A 26,092-nucleotide genomic window follows, 5' to 3' on the forward strand; every position below is an offset into this window, starting at 1 on the left:
CAAACCAACTGGCCATCTTTGAGGATGTAAACAGTGGAGCTGATGAGAGTGTAACAGTTACTGAGGAGAAAAACTACAACTAACTCCCTGGACACCGGAGCAAAGGCTGAAAGTAGAAATTCTATCCTTCCACAGTCACATTTGGTGATATTTCTGGCGTGTGACTGTGTGAATGTGAATATTGTGTCAGAGAGACTGTCGGAAAAGGGCGGACGGTTAGTCGAACGTAACTCTGTGTGTCCGCGAATATTATGATATGTTTGGGTCTCTCTTGTGAAAATCAAAAACATTTTCAATTCAACTTATTCCCCGGCTCCCCCACTAGACTCCAAAGGTAGAATTTAAGACAATGTATTTGTTGATTTCAAGATTTCAGTCTAAAAGTACCGATAATGTCAGCGCTCAGCTCAAAAAGCTCGATCTGTGCGGCAGCAAAATGCGTTTAACTCGACAGCGGAGCCATCTATTCGAGTGGAAACTTTTCAGTCGCAAACCTTCCCGTGTCAGGGTGGGGAGCGATCCAGCCTGGCTCTCTGGAGATGCGGAATTTCAGAGGAATCGGAGAGTTTAGGCCGTTAGAGAAACACAGAGAGGCAGCAGGATCAGGGAGCTGACAGCAGGATGTCCCTGTGCCGTCCGCTCGCTGCCTTGAAGTTGCTCAGTGCCGCCGCCAGCAGCTTCATTGCTGACCCAGTTCAGACCCAGAGAGAGATTCAGCCCAGAGTTCTCAACATGAGCGACAGTGCAGCCGCCGAAACGGCTCCTCCAGCCTCCGCTCCCATCAAAGCCAAGGCTCCCAAGAAGAAGGTGGCGGCTCCCAGGAAAAAACCACCCGGTCCCGGATTGGGAGAGCTGATTCTGAAGGTTGTTGGGGATATCAAGGATCGCAAAGGGACGTCTCTGTCCGCTGTAAAGAAGGCGCTGGAGAGAAGAGGGATCGATGTGGAGAAGCGGAAGGTACAGATTAAGATGAGTATCAGGAGGTGCCTGGCGAACGGCTCCCTTGTTCTGGTCAAGGGCCAGGGCGTCTCCGGCTCCTTCAAACTCCCTAAGAATCCAGCCAAGGCAAAAGCGGGAAAGAAGGCGGGAACATCAGCGGCCGCCAAGAAAGCGGCCGTGAAGAAATCACCGGCCAAGAAAACGAGCGGCAAGAAGACGGCACCGCCAAAGAAAGCGGTGAGCAAAGCAGCGCCAAAGAAACGGACTCCCGTGAAGAAGGTGAAAAAGACCAAGGGCCCTAAAGCCCCCAAACCCCTCAGCAAACCGGCTAAAAGCAAGGCCAAGCCCAAAGCGAAAGTGACCAAGACAGCAGCAAAGAAATTAACCAGTCGGTGTAATATATACCCATCTGAACACAAAAGCTCTTATCAGAGCCACCCAGGAAAAAGCTGAACCCGGATCAAATGTTCCCTGTCCCGGCGCCGACCGCAGACCTACATTAGACTCTAATTGATCTGAATAAATCAAATAAACATTCATGCCATGGTTTACGAGAGCGCAGACCTGTGAATGGGGAAGGCATTACATAGGGAAGGTTTATTGATCTCCATCTGGTTATTTCACTTCGCGACTTATAACTGTACCGAGTCACGAGTGTGAATATTGTGAAATTAAAAATCACATAACACCCACCAGGTTATAGTCCAACAGGTTTAATTGGAAGCATACTAGCTTTCGGAGCGTCGCTCTTTCATCAGGTTGTAGTGGAGGTGGTAGTATAACTGAAATTATACATTGAAAATATGATTGTCTGTTAAGCCTTTCATCTGTTAGAATACTGTGATAGTTTCACTTCTTTCATGTGTAAATCACAAAACCTTTTTTTAAAAAGTTGCATTCTCGGGTTAGCTCACTTTTTAGCTTAGAATCAATCTAAACATCATGGCATAGACAGACAATACTGGGGGCCAACAGCTTCAACATATTGTCTAGCTATCACCATTGTTAACATCTAACCCGACAATGCAACTTATAAAGAACGGTTTTATGATTTACACATGAAAGAAGTGAAACTATCACGGTATTCTAACAGATGAAAGGCTTAACAATCAAATTTTCAATGTATAATTTCAGTTACATCACACTAAATTTTTGCGATAAATTCTGTGTGTTAGGATTGAGCCCTCCACTACCACCTGAGCGGAGGGTTAGTTGGAAGACACACGGCTTTCAGCAGCAGTGATTAGTACATTGCCATGAATGTTATGTAATTTTCACGCAATATATTAGGTCGGGGAATGTTTATTCCGGATGAAATCTCCTCTCTCCTCATTGTCTCCTTTGGTGTCCCACCAGCTGTAACTGTATGGTTATTGCTGAGAAAGCAGGCGGGAAAACATGGCGCCAAATCATCAAGTCTTTCACACTTGAAAATCCCGCCATGATGTAGATCAGAGAAGGCTGTTGTACAGAAAACAACGCATTCGTACTGAGTCATTAATTTGTTTTTCGATTATAAAAGTCCTGTTCACACAATCTTTCTTTCGGGTACCGAGTCCAGAAGCTATTTAAAAGATTCGAGATTCTCTTCGAAGAGAAGGTTCGGACTCGATGGGCCGAATGCCCTCATTCAGTCTTGTCAGGATTTCATGAACGTTCGCGCATCCGTGTGCGCATTAATAACGAACACCGCCCCTAGATATTATTTCAATATCGTGCTCCCTTATTGCAAAAGCTCCAATTTAACTATTCCAGTCCAGTCTGGTTTGATCTTGGTTCATTTTGAAAGCTTCTAGCTGACAGCATAAAACCTCACTTAGATCATTCAATCATCATTACCAACCAACAGAACCCGCGCGGAGTTTTGGAATTGAAAAATCAGTTTGTAATGTGGATCTGTCAGAAAAGGGGCACTTCTTTTGTTTCCCGGGGGTGACACTCAGGGCTCACATCCCAACTGGGGCTTGTAGCTTCTGGAATAATCAAATGTTAGAGACTGACTTGAGCAAATAGCAGCAAACGAGAGGAAAAAAAAATCACTGGTGTTTAATGTACTCCCAAGAGACAGTGAGTAGAGAGGGCACGTTCCCTTCTCTTGAAGCCAGCGCCAAATCATCAACAACTTTCTTTCCAATTTGAAAAACCCGCCGATTTACAAACAACGGAGTATGTTTTACATTGAAAAAGATGACGTTGTTCAGAGGAGAATCCATCAATACTTGTTAATTCGGTTACAAATATGTACTTCAGACAAAATTAAAAATCACACAACACCAGGTTATAGTCCAACATGTTTAATTGGAAGCACACTCGCTTTCGGAGCGCCGCTCCTTCATCAGATGGATGTCTCTGAAAGCGAGTGTGCTTCCAATTAAAGCTGTTGGACTTTAACGTGGTGTTGTGTGATTTTTAACTTTGTACACCCCAGTCCAAGACCGGCATCTTCAAATCATTCTTCAGACAATCTCTCTTGCTCATCCATTTACCTAACCGCATCTATCCCTTTCTACATTTTCTTTTCTGGACCTGAAGAACTGGCAGAAACACAAAAGAAGCGCCAAGAACTGCAATATGCAATTAATCTCTCCATTTCACATTTCAAAAACACTCCGGTATGTTGATTAAACATCACAGAATGTTCTTCCGGGTGAGCATATTAATCATCTTTAGACAATATTTTAATGTCGCCCAGTCCTTTGGCACTAGTTCTGACATCAGCAAAAAGCTCCATATTTGCCATCTCAGTCCTGCAGCTGCTGTGGTTTGATCTCGGTTCATTTTGAAAATCTCTCACCGACAGCAGAAAGCCTCATTTACTGTCATCTGAAATCGGAGAAAACAGGGACCCAGGTTCGAGTCGACCAGGCATAGAACTGAAGACATAGACCGCCAATCGTGAGGTGCATCTTCTCCTCGTACTCAAATACTGGATTAGTAGAAAAGCACAGCAGTTCAGGCAGCATCAGAAGAGCAGTAAAATCGACGTTTCCGGCAAAAGCCCTTCATCAGGAATACAGGCAGAATGCCTGAAGGGTGGAGAGATAAATGAGAGGAGGGTGGGGGTGGGGAGAAAGTAGCATAGAGTACAATAGGTAAGTGGGGGAGGGGATGAAGGTGATAGGTCAGGGAGGAGGGTGGAGTGGATAGGTGGAAAAGAAGATAGGCAGGTAGAACAAGTCATGAGGAAAATGCTGAGCTGGAAGTTTGGAACTGGGGTGAGGTGGGGGAAGAGGAAATGAGGAAACTGTTGAAGTTCACATTAATGCCCTGGGGTTGAAGTGTTCCGAGGCGGAAGATGAGACGTTCTTCCTCCAGGCGTTGGATGGTGAGGGAGCGGCGGTGAAGGAGGCCCAGGACCTCCATGTCCTCAGCAGAGTGGGAGTTGAAATGTTGGGCCACAGGGCAATGTGGTTGATTGGTGCGGGTGCCTCAGAGATGTTCCCTAAAGCACTCTGCTAGGAGGCGTCCAGTCTCCCCAATGTAGAGGAGACTGATTCGGAAGCAACGGATGCAATGAATGATATTGGTGGATGTGCAGGTAAATCTTTGATGGAAGTGGAAGGCTCCTTTAGGGCCTTGGATGGAGGTGAGGGAGGCGGTGTGGGCGCAGGTTTTGCAATTCCTGCGGTGGCAGCAAAATGTGCCAGGATGGGAGGGTGGGTTGTAGCGGGGCGTGGACCTGACCAGGTAGTCACAGAGGAAACGGTCTTTGCGGAAGGTGGAAAGGAGTGGGAGGGAAATATATCCCTGGTGGTGGGGTCCGTTTGGAGGTGGCGGAAATGTTGGCAGATGATTTGGTTTATGGGTTGGTTGGGTGGAAGGTGAGCACCAGGGGCGTTCTGTCCTTGTTACGATTGGAGGTGTGGGGTCTGAGGGCAGGGGTGCAGGATTTGGACGAGATGCATTGTAGGGCATCTTTAACCATGTTGGAAGGGAAATTGCAGTCTCTAAAGAAGGAGGCCATCTGGTGTGTTCTGTAATGGAACTAGTCCTTCTGGTGGAGGTGGAGGAATTGGGAATACGGGATGGCATTTTTTGGAGGAGGTAGGGTGGGAAGATGTGTAATCCAGGTATCTGTGGGAGTTGGTGGGTTTGTAAAAAATGTCGGTGTCAAGTCGGTTGTCATTAATGGAGATGGAGAGATCCAGGAAGGGGAGGGAGGTGTCAGACATGGTCCAGGTAAATTTAAGGTCAGGGTGGAATGTGTTGGTGAAGTTGATGAATTCCTCAACCACCTCGCAGGAGCACGAGGTGGCACCAATGATGTCATCAGTGTAGTGGAGGAAGAGGTGGTGCCGGTGTAATTACCGAAGATGGACTGTTCTACATAGCCAACAACGAGATAGGCATGACTGGGGCCCATACGAATGCCCATGGCTACCCCTTTGGTCTGGAGGAGGTGGGAGGATTTGAAGGAGAAATTGTTAAGGGTGAAGACCAGTTCAACCAAATGAATGAGAGTGTCGGTGGAAGGGTACTGTTGGAGACGTCGAGAGAGGAAGAAATGGAGGGCTTGGAGGCCCTGGTCATGGTGGATGGAGGTGTAGAGTGACTGGATATTCATGGTAAAGATGAGGCATTGGGTGTCGGAGAAACGGAAGTCTTGGAGGGCGTGGGTGGTATCTCAAATGTATGTTGGGAGTTCCTGGACTAGGGGGGATAGGACAGTGTTGAGGTAGGTAGAAATGAGTTCACTGGGGCAGGAGCATGCTGAGACAATGGGTCAGCCAGGGTGGTCAGGCTTGTGGATCTTGGGAAGGAGGTAGAACTGGGCAGTGCAGGGTTCCCGGACTATGAGGTCGGAAGCTGTGGGTGGGAGATATCCTGAGGTGATGAGGTTCTGTATGGTCTGGGAGATTATGGTTTGGTGATGGGGGGTGGGGTCCTGGTTGAGGGGGCAGTAAGAAGAGGTGTCCTCGAGTTGGCGTCTGGCTTCAGTGGTGTAGAGGTAAGTGTGCCAGACTACCACTGCGCCCCCTTTATATGCTGGCTTGATGGTGAGGTCGGGATTGGAGCAGAGGGATTGGAGGACTGCGCATTGTGAGGGTGAGAGGTTGGAGTGGGGGGGGGTAGACAGGTTGAGGTGGTTAATGTTCTGACGACAGTTGGATATGAAGAGATTGAGGGCGGGTAATAGATCAGCACGAGGTTTCCAGGTAGATGCAGCGTGTTTGAGATGGGCAAAGGGGTCCTCAGAAGGTGGTCAGGAGTCCTGATTGTGAAAGTGAGCTCTGAGATGGAGGCGGCGGAAGAAGTGTTCGATGTCATGGCGTGTATTAAATTCATTGATACGTGGGCAGAAGGAGATGAAGGTGAGTTCTTTGCTGAGGACTGATCGTTTGTCCTCAGTGAGGGGGAGGTCTGGAGGGATGGTGAAAACTCGGCAGGGCTGGGAGCTAGTACCTTGTGTGGGTGTGGAGCTGGGAGTAGGGTCGGAGCCTGTAATAGGAGTGGGTGTGGTGGTGAGGGGAATGGGGGAATGGGAGTCATGAGCAAGGGTGGTGTTCTCCTCAGGGTTCTGGGGGGTGAGGATGAGGACAGTGGATGCGTGGGGGTGTGTCAGCAGAATGCAAGTGAGTGGCATTGGTGGGGGCAGACGTGGTGGCAAACAAGCCAGTTGGGGGGATGGAAGCATATGTCAGGTATACACCAGATAGATCAAGTGAATCCTTCAAAGAGTATAAAGGAAGTAGGAGTGTACTTAAGAGGGAAATCAGGAGGGCAAAAAGGGGATGTGAGATAGCTTTGGCAAATACAACTAAGGAAAATCCAAAGGGTTTTTACAAATACATTAAAGACAAAAGGGTAACTAGGGAGAGAATAGGGCACCTAAAAGATCAGCAATACGGCCTTTGTGTGGAGGCGCAGAAAATGGGGGAGATACTAGAAAAGTATTTTGCATTAATATTTACTGTGGAAAAGGATATGGAAGATATAGACTGTAGGGAAATAGATGCAAAATGTCCATATTACAGAGAAGGAAGTGCTGGATGTCTTGAAACGTAAAGGTGTATAAATACCCAGGCTGTGGGAATCTAGAGAAGTGATTGCTGGGTCTCTTGCTGAGATATTTGTATCATCGATAGTCACCAGTGAGGAGCCGGAAGACTGGACGTTGGCAAACATGGTGTGACTGTTTAAGAAGGGGAACTATAGACCAGTGAGCCTGATGTCAGTGGTGGGCAAGATGTAGGAGGGAACCCTTGGAGATAGGATGTGGATGTATTTGGAAAGGCAAGGACTGATTAGGGATAGTCAACATGGCTTTGAGCGTGGGAAATCATGTCCCACAAACTTGTTTGAATTTTTTGAAGAAGTAACAAAGAGGATTGATGAGGGCAGAGCAATACATGTGATCTATATGGACTTCAATAAGGCTTTTCACAAGGTTCCCCATGGGACACTGATTTTAGATCTCATGGAATACAGGGACAACTAGCCATTCGGACACAGAACTGGCTCAAAGGTGGAAGACAGAGGGTGATGGTGGAGGATTGTTTTTCAGACTGGAGGCCTGTGATCAGTGGAGTGCCACAAGGATCAATGCTGGGTCCTCTACTTTTGTCATTTACATAAGTGATTTGGATGCGGGCATAGGAGATACAGTTAGTAAGTTTGCAGATGACACCAAAATTGGAGGTGTAGTGGACAGTGAAGAGGGTTACCTCAGATTACAACAGGATCTGGACCAGATGGGCCAAAGGGCTGAGAAGTGGCAGATGGAGTTTAATTCAGATAAATGTGAGGTGCTGCATTTTGGGAAAGCAAGTCTTAACAGGACTTATACATTTAATGGTAAGATCCTAGGGAGCGTTGCTGAACAAAGAGACCTTGGAGTGCAGGTTCATAGCTCCTTGAAAGTGGAGTCACAAGTGAATAGGATAGTGAAGAAGGCAGTTGGTATGCTTTCTTTTATGGTTCAGAGTATTGAGTACAGGAGTTGTGAGGTCATGTTGTGGCTGTACAGGACATTAGTTAGGCCCCTGTTGTAATATTGCATGAAATTTTGGTCTCCTTCCTATTGGAAAGGTGTTGTGAAACTTGAAAGGGTTCAGAAAAGATTTACAAGGATGTTGCCAGGGTTGGAGGATATGAGCTATAGGGAGAGGCTGAACAGATAAGGGCTGTTTTCCCTGGAGCGTTGGAGGCTGAGGGGTTAGCAAAATTATGAGGGGCATGCGTAGGGTAAATAGGCAAAGTCCTTTCCATGGGGTCGGGGAGTCCAGAACTAGAGGGCATAGGTTTAGGGTGAGAGGGGAAAGATATAAAAGAGATCTAAGGGGCAACCTTTTCACACAGAGGGTGGTGCGGGTGTGTAATGAACTGCCGGAGGAAGTGTTGGAGGCTGATACAATTGCAACACTTAAAAGACATTTGGATGGGTATATGAATAGGAAGATTTTGGAGGGATATGGGCCAGGTGCTGGTAGGTGGGACTAGATTAGGTTGGGATATCTGGTCGGCATGGATGGGTTGGACCGAAGAGTCTGTTTCTATGTTATATATCTCTATGACTCCATGCTAGCAAATGAGATTTGATTAGTTTAGGGTATCTGGTCAGTGTGCACTAGTTAGATCAAAGGCTGTATGTCTCTACAACCTGAAAGTTACAGGTTGATAACTAGACTCTCATATATAGGAGAAAGTGAGGACTGCAGATGCTGGAGATCAGAGCTGAAAATGTGTTGCTGGAAAAGCGCAGCAGGTCAGGCAGCATCTAAGGAGCAGGAGAATCGACGTTTCGGGCGTGAGCCCTTCTTCAGGAATCTCATATATACACAGCAAAAACTTGACAGGTGGCATATGATAAATGCAATTACATTGTCAGAAACCAAAGACTGACAGGTACAAATTAATAACTGCACCCTGAGATACACAGAGCAAAAGCTGACATGGATATACTCATACAGCACAGAAAAGCCCTTCAATGCATCGTGTCTGCACCCACAATAACTACCACTGAAGGTTTGTTAATTTCCTGCACTTGTCCCATATCCTTAAATGGTATGACATTTCAAGTGCTCATTCAAATACTTTTTCAAGGTTAAGGTTTCTGGGCTCCACTGCCTTCCCAGGCAGTATCTTCCAGATTTCCACCACTTGGTGAGTGAAAGGATCTTCCCTCAATATATTTAACCCTTAGCCTACACCATAGTGAGAATCCTTATCCTTTACCATATCCTAACCCAATCACCACTTGTGATTGATCGCTCAGACAAGGGAAACAGTTCTCCACATTCACCCTGTCCATCCGCCTCATAATCTTTCAAACCACAATCATGTGCCACCACCTCAGTCATCTCTGCTCAAAGGAAAAAAAAACAATCCAAGCTCATTTAGTCTCTCCTTTTTTTGGAAGTAACATTTGTGCTTTGATCCTAATCCCCCACACTGGCTCTGGGGTTAGCACTTTCAGTTTATTGTGAATGATTATTCCTGCAACCTGAAGCAGCGCGCTGCTGCCCCTTCCCCAAAGCTGATTGTTCCTGACCAGAGGAGCGTAAGCGTGGGACATTCTTGTGGTTCTTGATCCCCTAAGCACTGATGGAAATTCATTGTTTGGCTTCTGTTTTACGCTGTTTGTTGCAAATAGACATTGCAATAAAGGACAGTAGAATCAGATGTGATAATCTTGTAAAGGATAAACATAGCAGGCATCGGATAAATGTCTCCAGCTATGTGAAATCGTGCCCAGTATTTGTTTTTCAACAGATAGTGTGTTGGGAGCTGGACATTGAATACAGATGGAAATTCTATTTGGCTTCTGTTTCACGCTGTTTGTTGATATCGGGCGGTGAATAATGGAAACACAGTCCATAATTTTGTGACAATCGTATAAAGGACACGTGTTAGTGTGAACAGATTTGAAGTTTCGAGTAAAACATTAGACATAGCGTCCCTTGTTCTTTCCTTCAACATTTAGTGTATTGGCAGCTTGCTATTGATATATGTCAGCATTGCAGCTGCCTCAGGAATTCCCATTCATGGAGGTGTGCGGATGTTAGTTCTGGATCTCACCCAATTGTTGCAAAGATGCAAATAAAAGAAAAAGAGACCAGGAGCAACTCAGGGAAAGAGTGGAATCGAAACCTGTTTGAATTGCTAGATTTAAAAATACCTTAATGATTATTAACTGACTACCACACTGATCGGTTTAATCTTGCCTAACGTGGCTTATGCTAATTTACAGCTGTATTATCCTCCGTCTTCTTCCAAGCAACCATTTGAATGACGAAGATAATGTCATATTTCCACAGTACAAAGCCAAGTGTGACCAGCTGCTTCAAACAAACAGCAGGTATGATACCACTGTCAAAGCAGAGAGCATCCTTTCCACAGGCACAGAGCAGATTGGATCAGACTTAGTGTGAGCTCAATTTCCAGAGATATATTCAAACAAGCAAACAGTCAGACACAACTGCGGAAAGACCAGTTTCTTTTTTCTCTGCATTCTCCATAGACATCTTCCCAGTTTCAATTAATATGATTCATAGGCCACTGCCATTCACAGCATTTTTGAAGCTGACCGGTTGTCTGAAGTAGGCAATTGGTGTACTCAATCAAGTTTACATTTTAAAAGGGCATTTTAAATGTCACAAACCGGATAAACAATGAAATTATGCAAAAACATGACGTCAACAGCCATATGTGACTAGTAGTGAATAATTACTGAGCACACACAACACACATGCAAAGGGACTGACTGATTCAGATTGAACCACCATATCAACACCCAAGAGACAGAGACTAACAGCGATGTACACACATTTACACTGTAGGAAACAGAAATGAATATATACAAAATGTTTACACAAAAACAAGCAACTAATCCCATTCAGAGGAGCTGCCAACCCCACTTTGATCTCCACATCATTCTCAACATATTCACCTTGCAGGGATAGAAATTACATTTTCACACTGCCCAGTATTAATTTTTTATTAATTAAAAAACATGTAACTTGGTCTCCAAATTCACTTTAATCTTCTCCAAAGAATCCCAAATTCCCCACCCTATGAAATATCACAAAAAAGCAAAAAAATTGAATGTCATATCATCAATATAATCACCCTTTCATTCAACAAAGAAATTTACCCAATCTTGTAATTTGTAAATTCTCTTTTTTTTTGCAAGAAGTGATCAACCCCGTTCAATAAATTTGCCTGTATGATTTAAATCTTCTCCACTGTATGACAAAATACAAGTCTTTTCACTTTCCTCATTGGCACCATAGAGCATCAGGAGAGTACTGCTAATGGCTTGCACCGTCACACCACAGAGCAGGATTATGTAATACTCACAATAGAATAATGAAGTGAACTAGCCAATTCTCTTTCCTGTAGCAGGAACATTGTGGTCAGTCAGCTACAATACAGTTTATTTGTTTGTTCCCCTTTCCTTTCGACACAGGAATGTAACACCTATCCATTTCTCAGCATTATTCACAAAAGTATGTAGCTATGCACTGAGGAAAAACTGATGACATCCTGAAGAACAGCCCATGGTATCATTCCTGCCAGTTCGAGTTTGCACTATAGGAGTTGGAAAACCCTTTACTTTTCCATTACACAATCGATGACACAAAACAAATGCACTGAGAAGAAACTGACAGGTACAGATTGATAAGAGCACTCAGACATTCACATAGCTGAAATTGACAGGCGTAGATTAATATCTAAATTCAGAGTCACAAAGCAGAAGCTGGCATGTACAGTTTGATGACTGTACTTATACATTTACAGAGCAGTCAGATTGGTAATTATATTCTGATGTTCACATTGCAGAAAAGTGCATGTACAGATTGCTAACTGCACACTGTAACACATATAGCAGAAAGTGACAAGGAGAAATCGAGGATGATATTTACATATCCGAACAGGCAGGTACAAATTGGGAAGCATATTCACAACACTGAAGCTGATAGGATAAATGACTCACACATTCACATAGCAGACACTGACAATAACGGCACACTCAAATACACAAAGCTGAAGCTGATAGGAACAAATTAGTAAATACACCCTGACATTCACATTGTAGTGACTGACAGAGGTAGTTACTGACAGAGAAAGTTTGATCCCAAATGTATCATATCCATGATGCAAAAAACTGACAGGAACAGATGAGCAACAACACTCAGTTTCATATTGCATCAACTGACAAGTAATGTTTGATAACTAATCTCACAGGTTCACACAGCAGAATCTGACAAGTATAGATCAATAACAATACTCAGTTTGACAAGCAAAACCTGACAACTGCACTCTCATATTCACATGGTGGAAATGTTACAAGTTGATATCTACTTTCACCCATTCACATTGCAGTAACTGACTGGGACAGATTGATGATGACACTCACACATTCATATGACAGAAATTAACAGAGGTTGAGCTCGATACCTAACATCACATGTCGGAGAAGCTGACAGCTAGAGAGTGATAATTATACTCTCATTCACATTGCAGAAACTGAGGTTGATAACTGCACCCACATATTCACATGGAAACTGACAGGTACAGATTTGACAACCACAGCCACACATTCATATTGCAATAATTGACAGGGATAGATTGACAGAATATGAGATATTCCAAATAAAGAAAGAAAACAATGTCATTTATTTAAATTATCAAAACAACTTCCTACAACATCATGGGATATACTTGATCTGGTCACAGAGTTTGAGACACCTTTATGTTTTCTTCAACTTCTCTAGCACCCCCTCTTTTGGCATGTGGACTGTTTTCAAGATATCAATATTTATTTCCCCAAGTTTCCTAGCCTCCACTCCTATGTCTCCAGGCATACAACAGTAACTGTACTCACACATTCATATTACAAAGAATGGCAGATTCAGATTGATAAATATTTTCATACATTATCAAATCAGAAACTGATGAGAGATTAATAACTAATCAATTTATATTTAATAACTCATCTAACAGAAACTTTCAGGGATAGTCTTTTAGTTAGAATTAGAATCCATACAGTTTTGAAACAGGATCTTCAGCCTGGCAAGTGCACACTGACCTCTGTCATATTGACTTGGCAGAAACAGATAGGCATAGATTCAAACCTGTGCTCACATATTCACATTGATGAAGCTGACTGCTAAACTTCTGTATATGCAGAGAAAATTTTCTGACAAGTATAATTTGATAAAGACACTCAAATATTCATAGGGCAGAATGTACTGATCACAACACTGTCTCACCGAGCAGAAACTGTCTGGGAAATATTGATAAATGCACTCACATATTCACATTGCAGAGACTAACAGGAAGAGTTGCTTCCGAATTTCTCATATTCACACAGTAGAATTGGTTAGGGATAGACTGACAATTTCACACTCATATTCAGCCAGAAAAACTGACATGTATGGATTGGCACATACATTCTGACAGGGACAGATCAAAACTAAACTCTCAGGAAAACTCAAAAGCAGAATATGACAGATAAAGAATGATTAATGCATTTACACATTCACAAAACCAAAAGTAACAGTACCGATTAACAACTAAAGACTCTGATTCAGAGAACAGAAACTAATGAGGAAAGATTGATCAATTTACTTTCACATTGCAAAGACAGACAGTAATAAATTGATATGCCACAGATACAGAGCAGAAACTGACAGGTACAGATTGATAACTACAGTCACACATTCTCATTGCAACTGACAGCAACACACTGATTGACAATCACTTGCTCATTTCACAAAATGACAGGTAGAGACTAAAAATGACAGTCACATTCGCACAGCAGAATCTGACAGGCACAGATTGATAACAGCACTCTCACATTCACGTTGATGGAAACTGACAGGTATATGTTAATAAATGCATTCGCCTATTCACAATTCACAACCTCACAGGGACAGGTTATTACTGACATTCTCAGATTAACAGAGCAGGAACTGACAGTGATAGACTGGTCAATAAACTCACACATTCACATTGTGGAGACTGACAAATACATATTAATAGCTGTACTTTGATATTTACAAGTCGAGATGGATAACTCCATTTAAATATTCATACAGAAGAAATTGACAAATACAAATTGATAAATACATTTAAATATCCATGAAACAGAGACTGACACAAACAAATTAGAGAAGTACATTCAGGTTGCAGAAATGGACAGTGCTGTCAGCTGCAGGATTATGGGCTGGGTGCAGGAAGGTGGAATTAGAATGTCCTCTGGTGTCTTTGGGTTGGAATGGACAAGACAGGACAAACAGACCTCTTACGTGCACTGTCATTTCAATGGATCCATGTTATTCTGTCCCAGTGAGTCACTGCTATGTGAATACACAAGTAATTTCAGAAAGGCGTAGAAGGGCAAAATGTGAGAGTGTTGTTGTCATTCACAAAGTAGGAATTAATGCGAATAGTTCAAAAATGAAACTGATTCCCAGCCCCGCTTGCATTGTCATGGACATGTACAGTTATTGGTTAGTTTCTGGACCTCACTGAATTGACATTGAATTAACAAAAAGAAAAATCACCAGGCATGGAGCAAGAATAGAATAAGATATGTCGATCTGTTTGGATGTCTGTCTTTAAAAGCAATATCTTCATGATTATTAACAAAATATTGCGTTGATCAGTTAAAGATGGTCAAACTTGGCAGATCATGATTTACAGGGGATTTCTCTTCTGTCTTTCTCCAGGCAAATACTGGAAGGACCAAGACAATGTAATATTCCCTCTGTACGAAGCCAAGTGTGACCAGCTGCTTCTAACAAACAGCAGGTATGTTACTGCTGTCAGAGCAAAGAACATCCTTTCCACTGTCAGAGCAGATTGGATTGAGCTCAATTTGAGAGAGAGATGTTCAAACAACAGAGAAAATATGTTTGGTTTTTTTTTCACACAAATGTACGTGTCCAGTTTGAACAAATGTCACCATTCACAGCTCATTGACATTTGCACACTTTTGAAACCGGAAAGTCTGAATTCTTGTCCAAAATATACACTCAAGAACTGAAACAAATCTGCCTCAAATTGTTAAAGTACAGATTTGCGATGGGCCAGGGAATCCCTTGTGGACTCAGACCTATAAAGCCTCTCTCTCTCTCTCTCGGTTCGTCCCAGAAATTGTACTCTTTGGAAGTCTGGAATAAAAACCTCTGAGAGACAGTTTAGTTTAATTTTAGTCATCCTTTTTATTCACAAATAGCATCGCTGTTACAACATAACACTGATACCTATAAGCTAAACTAACTAGGCTCTAATAACCTAGGAGAGTAGGTACCAGATCTTCAAGTACCCCAGCAGGCTACTCTGATGTACTGATAAAAAGTGGCCTCCTTTATACAAAAGTTTACAAAAGCATTGCATGTTCTTAATTAGACAGATAACAGTGAAAGACAATAATTCGTAAGGAAGAAATGTTAATTGACAGATTTGTGTGCACTTGACTGATCACTCCTACAGGCCTTACATACCTAGCTGAGTTAAGCATCTGCTCGTGAGATAATTTAGGCTGGTACTTCTTTGTATGAACTTATGTGGGAGATGTCATAAGGTAACCTTGCACAGCTCACATGTCTGATACAATTGTTTTACAAAATGGCTTTTTAACAAGGAGGGCAAACTTTTGATCATAAAATGGCTTCCTGACAGATTGTGTCAGAATCTTCTCAATATTAGGTTTAGAATAATTTTAAGCTGGGAGCAGATTGCTGCCTTTTATCTTGAACACAGAATCATTCTGTACCTGAGGCTGAAATATTACTGCAAGGTTGTATCTAAAATGATTAATTAGTCACAAATTAAACGTGCCTTCTTTTCAAGTTTTTGATTGAAATTCATATAAGGCGTAAGATCTGACTAGTTAGAATTGACAGTGGGGCAGTCTGTAAGGTCTGTAGAGTGGTCTGCAAGAACAGCAAGTAAGTTAGGGCATCATCAATATTACCTTTCAAAGAGTTTGTACTTAATAACTGGTAGTGGCTATTCAATATCATCATAAAGTCCCAAAATGCAATTAATTTCAATCCATAGCAGATAAGCACAAAGAGTTAATTTTCTACTGGCACCAACAGCCTCAGCACTAAAATAGTCTCTCTCTAGTGTCCTTTTGAACTCTCAAGTCAGCAAAGTTTTTTTTCTCTGTGTCTGCCCCGCTTGCAAGGGGTAATAAGAATAAGGAACAGTTGTTGTGAGTGATGAATAAATATGTCCCTCTGAGACAGGCAAGAAGGGGTAAGATAAAGGAACCTTGATGATGAGAGCGGTGGAGCTTCTCATCAAAAGGAAGAAGGTAGCTTACATAAGGTGGAGGAAGCTAGGGTCAAGCTCAACTCTAGATGATTACAGGCAGGCGAGGAAGGAGCTCAAAAATGGTCTGAGGAGAGCCAGGAGGGGGCACGAGAAAGGCTTGGCAGAACGGATTAGGGAGAATACAAAGGCATTTTACACTTGTGTGAGGAATAAGAGAATGGTCAAAGAAAGAGTAGGGCCGATCAGGGATAGCATAGGGAATTTGTGTGTGGAGTCTGAGGAGGTAGGGGAAGCCCTAAATGAGATTTTTGCTTCTGTCTTAATGAAAGAAACAAACTTTGTAGTGAATAAAATCTTTGAAGAACAGGTGTGCTTGCTGGAATGGATAGAGATAGAGGAAGCTGATGTGCTGAAAGTTTTGTCAAACATTAAGATTGACAAGTCATCAGGCCTGGACCAGATTTGTCCTCGGCTGCTTTGGGAAATGAGAAATGCAATTGCTTCGCCACTTGCGAAGATCTTTACTTCCTTACTCTCCACTGGAGTCATGCCTGAGGACTGGAGAGAGGCAAATGTAATTCCTCTCTTCAAGAAAGGAAATAGGGAAATCCCCAGCAATTACAGACTAGTAAGTCTCACGTCTGTCGTCTGCAAGGTGTTAGAAAGGATTCTGAGGGATAGGATTTATGACCATCCGGAAGAGCATGGCTTGATTAAATGCGGTCAACACGGCTTTGTGAGGGGCAGGTCTTGCCTCACAAACCTTATCGAGTTCTTTGAGGATGTGACTAGAAAAGCTTATGAGGTTCGAGCTGTGGATGTGGTGTATATGGACTTCAGCAAGGCATTTGATAAGGTTCCCCATGGTAGGCTAATTCAGAAGGTCAGGAGGAATGGGATACAGGGGAACTTAGCTGTCTGGATACAGAATTGGCTGGCCAACAGAAGACAGCAAGTAGTAGTGGAAGGAAAATATTCTGCCTGGATGTCAGTGGTGAGTGGTGTTCCACAGGGACTTGGATGAGGGGATTGAAGGATGGGTCAGCAAGTTTGCAGATAACACAAAGGTTGGAGGTGTGGTTGACAATATAGAGGGCTGTTGTAGGCTGCAGCGGGACATTGACAGGATGCAGAGATGGACTGAGAGGTGGCAGATGGAGTTCAACCTGGATAAATGCGAGGTGATGCATTTTGGAAGGTCGAATTTGAAAGCTGAGTACAGGATTAAGGACAGGATTCTTGGCAGTATGGAGGAACAGAGGGATCTTGGTGTGCAGGTACATAGATCCCTTAAAATGGCCATCCAAGTGGACAGGGTTGTTAAGAAAGCATATGGTGTTTTGGCTTTCATTAACAGGGGGTTTGAGTTTAAGAGTCAAGAGATCTTGTTGCAGCTCTATAAAACTTTGGTTAGACCGCCCTTGGACTACTGCGTCCAGTTCTGGTCGCCCTATTATAGGAAAGATGTGGATGCTTTGGAGAGGGTTCAGAGGAGGTTTACCAGGATGTTGCCTAGACTGGAGGGCTTATCTTATGAAGAGAGGTTGACTGAGCTCAGACTATTTTTTTTGGAGAAAAGGAGGAGGAGAGGGGACCTAATTGAGGTATACAAGATAATGAGAGGCATAGATAGAGTCGATAGCCAGAGACTATTTTCCAGGGCAGAAATGTCTAACACGAGGGGTCATAGTTTTAAGCTGGTTGGAGGAAAGTATAGAGGGGACGTCAGAGGCGGGTTCTTTTCACAGAGAGTTGTGAGAGCATGGAATGCATTGCCAGCAGCAGTTGTGGAAGCAAGGTCATTGGGAACATTTAAGAGACTGCTGGACATGCATATGGTCACAGAAATTTGAGGTTCATACACGAGGATTAGTGGTCGTCACAACATCGTGGGCTGAAGGGCCTCTTCTGTGCTGTACTGTTCTATGTTCTAATCCATTAAAGTTGGTAGCATCTAACAATTAATTACAAAGTCTTTGTTATTATCGAGTTCCGTTTCAGGGTCAGAATCAAACGCTGTCATTAATTTCACAAGGGAACGGCTATGAATGTTATCACTTGGTGTCCTGTTCACACAGATTCAGCAATGTTAAGGCAAATGTTCTAAATTGTCTTACAGCATCCTGTTATCACTTGGTGAGCTCAGGCGTCCCTAGCTTTAAATTAACACCTTTTTTCTGAGGTATCCTGCCTGTCTATTTTCTAGTGCAGTAAATGTGTTCTATAATTCAGCACTATATTTTAGTCTAAATACAGTCATAGAGATGTACAGCATGGAAACAGACCCTTCGGTCCAACCCATCCATGCCAACCAGATAGCCGAACACAATCTAGTCCCACCTGCCAGCACCCGGTTCATATCCCTCCAAACCCTTCCTATTCATATACCCATCCCAAATGCTTCCTGAATGTTGCAATTGTACCAGCCTCCACCACATCCTCTGGCAGTTCATTCCATACACGTACCACCCTCTGCGTGAAAAAGTTGCCCCTTAGGTCTCTTTTTATATCTTTCCCCTCTCACCCTAAATCTATGCCCTCAAGTTCTGGACTCCCCGACCCCGAGGAAAAGATTTTGTCTATTTATCCTATCAATGCCCCTCATGATTTTGCAAATCTCTACAAGGTCCCCCCCTCAACCTCCAACGCTCCAGGGAAAACAGCCCCAGTGTGTTCACCCTCTCCCTGTAGCTCAAATCCTCCAAACCTGGCAACATCCTTGCAAATCTTTTCTGAACCCTTTCAAGTTTCACAACATCTTTCCAATAGGAAGCAGACCACAATTGCATGCAATATTTCAACGGTGGCCTAACGAATGCCCAATCGCGACATGACCTCCCAACTCCTGTACTCAATACTCTGACCAATAAAGGAAAGCATACCAAATGCCTTCTTCACTATCCTGTCTACCTGTGGACTCCACTTTAAGGAGCTATGAACCTGCACTCCAAGGTCTCTTGGTTCAGCAGCACTCCCTCGGACCTCTCTACATGTGACAATAATAAATCAGATCAAATCAAATGGATAACTACACTTACATGTTCATATCTCAGAATCTGAGGTACAGATTGATAATTACAGTCACACAACCTGACAGGAAAAGATCAATAAATACACTCAAACCCTGACATTACAGTGCCTGACAGGGATAACTAAACCCTCTCATTCACAAAACAGAAACTGATAGGGACAGATGAAAGCTCAGTTCACAAATTTACATAGCATAAACTGGCAGGAATTGACAATTACACAGACATATTCACCAAGCAAAAATTGACAGCTACAGACTGCTAACTATATTTATGTATTCACATAGCAGAGTCTGAAAGGTACAGATTGACAATTACATTCTCACTTTGACAAAGAAGAAATTGACAGGTAGAGAATGATAACTGTAGTAGTCACATTGACGGGGAAGAATCTGACAGAGACAGATTGGTATTGACTCTCTCATATTGACGTAGTAGAAACAGATTGACAATGACACTCTGGTGTCAAATAACAAAACGTGACAGGTACTGTTTAATAATTGCACTCACATATTGATTATAGCTAAAACTGACAGGTAGGGCAATATCTGCATTCACATAGAAGAAATTGAATGGTACAATTTGATTGCGTTCAATATTCGTACAGCAGAAACTGACAGGTAGAAACTAATATTGAAACTCATGTTCTCATAGCTGAAACTGACAGGCTCAGGTTGACAACTACACTCTCAGATACACAGCAGACACTGCTCGGGACAGATTGGTAAGTAAACTCACACATTCACAGGGCAGAAACTGACAGATATATTCTCCCTAAGAAAATTAGGGAAGTAAACACGTGGCTAAGGGATTGGTGTGGGGAAGAGGGATTCCACTTCATGGGGCATTGGCATCAGTTTTGGAACGGGGGTATCTGTACCGTTGGGACGGTCTCCACCTGAACTGATCAGGTACCAATGTTCTAGCGAAGAGGATAAATAGGGTGGTCAGTAGGACTTTAAACTTCTGAGTTGGGGGAAGGGAAAGTGAAAGCGACAGGAAGTATGGAGTTAAATGGAAAGATAAGCAGCAGGATAGCATATGTGCAGGCGGATTTAAACTCGAGGCAGACTGGGAATGCAGCAAAAAGAAAGGATAACTTAGGACATCTTATGACTTCCAATATCTCTAATGATAAAGTTAGCATTAAGGCACTTTACCTGATTGCTCGTAGCATTCATAACTAAGCAGATGAACTAATGGCACAGATCATAGTGAATGATTATGATGTGGTAGGCATCACAGAGACATGGTTACAGGGGGGTCAGGACTGGCAGTTAAACCTCCAAGGATTTTCAACTTATCGAAAAGACAGGGAGGTGGGCAGAGGGGGTGGGGTTGCCTTGTTAGTTAAGAACAAAATTAAATCTATGGCACTGAATGACATAGCGTCAGATGATGTGGCGTCTGTGAGGGTGGAATTGAGGAATCACAAAGGCAAAAAAACCATAATGGGACCACCAAACAATGGTCAGGACCAGGGACGCAACATGTACCGAGAAATAGAGAAGGCATGTCAGAAAGGCAAGGTCACGGTGATCATGGGAGACTTCAATATGCAGGTGGACTGGGTAAATAATGTTGCTAGTGGATCCAAAGAAAGGGAATTCATGGAATGCTTACAGGATGGCTTTTTGGAACAGCTTGTCATGGAGCCCACAAGGGAGCAGGCTATTCTGGACCTAGTGCTATGTAATGAACCAGATATTATAAAATATCTTAAAGTAAGGGAACCCTTAGGAAGCAGCGATCATAATATGGTAGAGTTCAGTCTTCAGTTTGAAAGAGAGAAGGTAAAATTGGATGTAATGGTGTTACAGTTAAATACAGGTAATTATGAGGGCATGAGAGAGGAACTGACAAAAATAGACTGGAAGCAGAGCCTAGTGGGGAAGACAGTAGAGCAAAAATGGCAGGAGTTTGTGGGTATAATTGAGGACACTGTACAGAGGTTCATCCCCAAGAAAAGAAAGATTATCCAGGGAGGGATTAGACAGCCATGGTTGACAAAGGAAGTCAGGAAATGTATTAAAGAAAAAGAGAGGAGTGGGAAATCAGAAGATTGGGAAGGCTACAAAAACAAACAGAGGATAACAAAGAAAGAAATAAGGAAGGAGAGGATCAGATATGAAGTAGGCTAGCCAGTAATATTAGAAATGATAGTAAAAGTTTCTTTCAATACATAAGAAACAGACGACAGGCAAAAGTAGACATTGGGCCACTTCAAACTGATGCTGGAAACCTAGTGATGGGAGATAAGGAAATAGCAGGAGAACTTAACAAGTACTTTGCGTCAGTCTTCACAGTGGAAGACATGAGTAATATCCCAACAATTACAGGGAGTCACGGGCTGAGTTGAGTATGGTTGCCATTACAAAAGAGAAAGTGCTAGAAAAGCTAAAAGGTCTTAAAATTGATAAATCTCCTGGCCCCGATGGGATACACCCTATAGTTCTGAGAGAGGTGGCTGAGGAAATAGCGGAGGCATTGGTTGAGATCTTTCAAAAGTCACTGGAGTCAGGGAAAGTCCCAGATGATTGGAAGATCACTGTTGTAACCCCCTTGTTCAAGAAATGATCAAGACAAAAGATAGAAAATTATAGGCCAATTAGCCTAACCTCGGTTGTTGGTAAAATTCTAGAATCCATCATTAAGGATGAGGTTTCTAAATTCTTGGAAGAGCAGAGTCTGATTAGAACAAGTCAACATGGATTTAGTAAGGGGAGGTTGTGTCTGACAAACCTGTTGGAATTCTTTGAAGAGGTGGTAAGTCAGTTAGACCAGGGAAACCCAATGGATGTTGTCTATCTAGACTTCCAAAAGGCTTTTGATAAGGTGCCACACGGGAGGCTGCTGAGCAAGGTGAGGGCCCATGGTGTTCAAGGTGAGCTACTGGGATGGATTGAGGATTGGCTGTCTGACAGAAGGCAGAGAGTTGGGATAAAAGGTTCTTTTTCAGAATGGCAGCTGGTGACAAGCGGTTCCTGCAGGGTTCAGTGTTGGGGCCGCAGCTGTTCACATTATATATTAATGATCTGGATGAAGGGACTGGGGGCATTCTAGCGAAGTTTGCCGATGATACGAAAGTAGTTGGACAGGCAGGTAGTACTGAGGAAGTGGGGACGCTGCAGAAGGATCTAGAAGTTTGGGAGAGTGGTCCAGGAAATGGCTGATGAAGTTCAATGTGAGCAAATGAGAGGTCTTGCACTTTGGAAAAAAGAATAAAAGCAGCGACTATTTTCTAAACGGTGAGAAAATTCGTTAAGCCAAAGTACAAAGGGATCTGGGAGTGCTAGTTGAGGATTCTCTCAAGGTAAACGTGCAGATTGAGTCCATGATAAAGAAAGCGGATGCAATGTTGTCATTTATCTCAAGAGGGTTGGAATATAAAAGCACCATTATGCTACTGAGACCTTATAAAGCTCTGGTCAGGCCCCATTTGGAGTACTGTGTCCAGTTTTGGTCCCCACACCTCAGGAAGGACATACTGTCACTGGAACGAGCCCAGCAGAGATTCACACGGATGATCCCTGGAATGGTTGGTCTAACATACGAGGAACGGCTGAGGATCCTGGGATTGTATTCATTGGAGTTTAGAAGATTAAGGGGAGACTTAGTAGAAACTTACAAGATAATACATGGCTTGGAAAGGGTGGACGCTAGGAAATTGTTTCTGTTAGGCGAGGAGACTAGGACCCGTGGACACAGCCTTAGAATTAGAGGGGGTCAATTCAGAACAGAAATGCGGAGACATTTCTTCAGCCAGAGGGTGGTGGGCCTGTGGAATTCATTGCCGCAGAGTGCAGTGGAGGCTGGGACGCTAAATGTCTTCAAGGCAGAGATTGATAGATTCTTGATGTCATGAGGAATTAAGTGCTACAGGGAGAATGCAGGGATGTGGAGTTGAAATGCCCATCAGCCATGATTGAATGGCAGAGTGGACTCGATGGGCCGAATGGCCTTACTTCCACTCCTATGTCTTATGCCTTATATATTGATAACTAAACTCACATATCCACATCAGGGAAACTCATACGACTGATTCTATTTATTTAAAATGTATAACATATATTTATCATCCTATCTCTGCCAGTTTCTACTATGTAGATATGAGTTTAGTTATCAGTCTATACCTGTCAGTTTATGCTACGTGAATGTAGTTATCAATCTGTCCCTGTCACTCTCTGCAATGTCCAAAATGTATTTACTAGAGAGTGATAGGGACAGATTGATAACTACATTCACGCACACATTTGCACGGCCTATACTGACAGGTACAAATTGACAGCTGTACTCCCACATTCACCTCGCAGGGACTGACAGATATGGAAACTCCCATATCCAGACATGCACTTGTATTGAGTCGTCCTATTGTGGAGGTGTTGGTTAGTATCTGGTTCTCAGTGAATTGGTATAGATTTCTTTTGTTACAATCACCAGACAAAGAGCAGCTCAGGCAGTTCTGTTGAATTGCTAACTTGAAAGAAACACAGCCTCATGATGATAAATTGAATGTTACACTGAAAGGTTTGATGTCAAACTCAGTGTTGATTTACAGGGGATGTCTCTCCTCTCTTTCTACAGACAATTACATGAAGGACCAAGACAATGTAACATCCTCTCAGTACAAAGCCAAGTGTGACCAGTTCCTTCTAACAAACAGCAGGTATGTTATTGCTGTCAGACTGAAAAACATACTTTCCACAGTCACAGAACAGTTTGAATTAGACACACATGGAGCTCAATTTTGAGAGAGAAGTTTTCAAAAGAAGAGTCAATCACCACCAAGCAATTATAATTTTTTAATCTCTCTCCATTCTCAATTCACATCACCCCATTTCCAATAAATGTTATCATTCACAGCCATTGAGTCATTGAGATGTACAGCACTGAAGCAGACTCTTCGTTCCTACTCATCCATGCCAACCAGATATCAGAAACTAATCTCGTCCTATTTGCCAGCACTTGACCCATATCCCTTTGAACCCTTCCTATTCATGTACCCATCCAGATGCCTTTTAAATGTTGTAATTGTACCAGCCTCCTCCACTTCCTCTGGCAGTTCATTTTAAATCATCTTAAACCTATGCCTCTAATTTTGTACTCCCCCACCTCAGGGAAGAGACATTGTCTCATAACACTATCCAGGCCCCTCATGATTTTATAAACCCCTATATGGTCAGCCCTAGCATGTTCAGCCTCTCTCTATACCCCAAATCCTCCAACCCTGACAAATTCCTTGTCAATCTTTTCTGAATCCTTCAACATTTCACAATATTTTCCAATAGGAAAGAGACCAGTATTGCATGCAGTATTGCATGCACAGCCACAGCATGACCTCCCAACTCTATACTCGATGCACTGACCAAGGAAGAAAACCTACAAACGCCTTCTGCACTATCGTACCTACCTGCGACTTCACTTTAAAGGAGCTATGAACCTGCGGTCTAAGGTCTCTTTGTTCAGCAACACTCCCCACAATCTTACAATTAAATGTACAAGTCCTGCCCTGATTTGCCTTTCCAAAATGTTGCACCTCAGACTTATCTGAATAAAGCTCCATCTGATCAAGGCCCTGTTGTACTTTGAAGGAAACTTCTTTGCTGTCCACTACACCTTCAATTTTGGTGTCATCTGCAAACGTATTAACTATACCTGCTATGTTCTAATTCTTCTGAGGATGGCGCGAGAAGGTTCAGGAACAGTCGAGGAATCTTGAGTGTGGGGGTGAGTACATGCAAATTCACCTGCACCTCCACACACATCATTTACTGTATCCGCTGCACCCGATCTGGTCTCCTCTACATTGGGGAGACAGGCCACCTACTTGCGGAATGTCTCAAGGAACACCTCTGGGACACCCGCACCAACCAACCCAACCGCCCCATGGCTAAACACTTTAACTCCCCCTCCCACTCTGCCAAGGACACGTAGGAACCCTCCTACGACACGGAATGAATGTAGATTTCTCTAACTTCCTCATTTCCCCTCAACCCACCTTACCTCAGTCCCAACCCCGGATTCAGCACCATCCTGTTGACCTGCAATCATCTTCCCAACCTCTCCACCCCCACCCCCTCACCGGCCTACCACCCTCACCTCCTTCCACCAATCGCATTTCCAACACCCCTCCCCTAAGTCCCTCCTCCCTACCTTTTATCTTAGCCTGCTTGGCACACTGTCCTCATGCCTGAAGAAGGACTTATGCCTGAAACATTGATTCTCCTGCTCCTCGGATGCTGCCTGGCCTGCTGCACCTTTCCAGTACCACACTTTTCAACTCTGCTATGTTCAAATACAAAGCATTCACATAAATGATGAAAAGCAGTGGACCTAACACTGATACTGATGGCACATCACTGTTAAAAGGTTTTCAGTCTGAAAAGCATCTCTCCACCACCACCCCCTGTCTTCTACCATCGAGCTAGTTCTGCATCGAATTGGCTACCTTCCCTGTATTCCATGAGATCTAACCTTGCTAACCAATCTCTGTGAAGAACCTCATCGAACGCCTTACTGAAGGCCAAATAGATCACATTCACCACTCTGACCTCATCAATCCTCTTTGTAACTTCTTCAGAAAATCTCATTCAAGTTCATGACCTATGTTTTCCCACACACAAAGCCATGCTGACACCACGTTAACAATCTTCCAGTCTTCCAGCACCTCACCTGCAACTATCAATGATTAAAAATATCTCAGCAAGGTGCCCAGCAATCACTTCCCTATCTTCCCACAGAGTTCGAGGGTGCACCTGATCAGGTCTTGGGGATTTATCCATTTTTATGCAATTCAAGACATCCAGCACCACCACTTCTGCATGGACATTTTTCAAGATGTCACTATCTATTTCCCCACATTCTATTATCTTCCATGTCCTCCTTCACAGTGA

The 26,092-nt window shown here is 43.3% G+C and overlaps 1 protein-coding gene across 1 annotated transcript; it reads left to right on the top strand.

Annotated features, from left to right (window-relative positions):
- Positions 1-732: 732 nt before the first annotated feature.
- Positions 733-1,392, top strand: LOC132837312 (histone H1-like). The gene has a single exon (XM_060856983.1). It carries the CDS (start codon positions 733-735, stop codon positions 1,390-1,392), a length of 660 nt encoding a protein of 219 aa, XP_060712966.1.
- Positions 1,393-26,092: the final 24,700 nt, after the last annotated feature.

This window comes from Hemiscyllium ocellatum, chromosome 49, assembly GCF_020745735.1.
Source record: "Hemiscyllium ocellatum isolate sHemOce1 chromosome 49, sHemOce1.pat.X.cur, whole genome shotgun sequence".
NCBI classification, from domain to species: Eukaryota; Metazoa; Chordata; class Chondrichthyes; order Orectolobiformes; family Hemiscylliidae; genus Hemiscyllium; species Hemiscyllium ocellatum.

Excerpts from the sequence above, each read along its gene's own strand:
- LOC132837312 (XM_060856983.1), top strand. The coding sequence starts at position 733 with ATGAGCGACAGTGCAGCCGCCGAAACGGCTCCTCCAGCCTCCGCTCCC.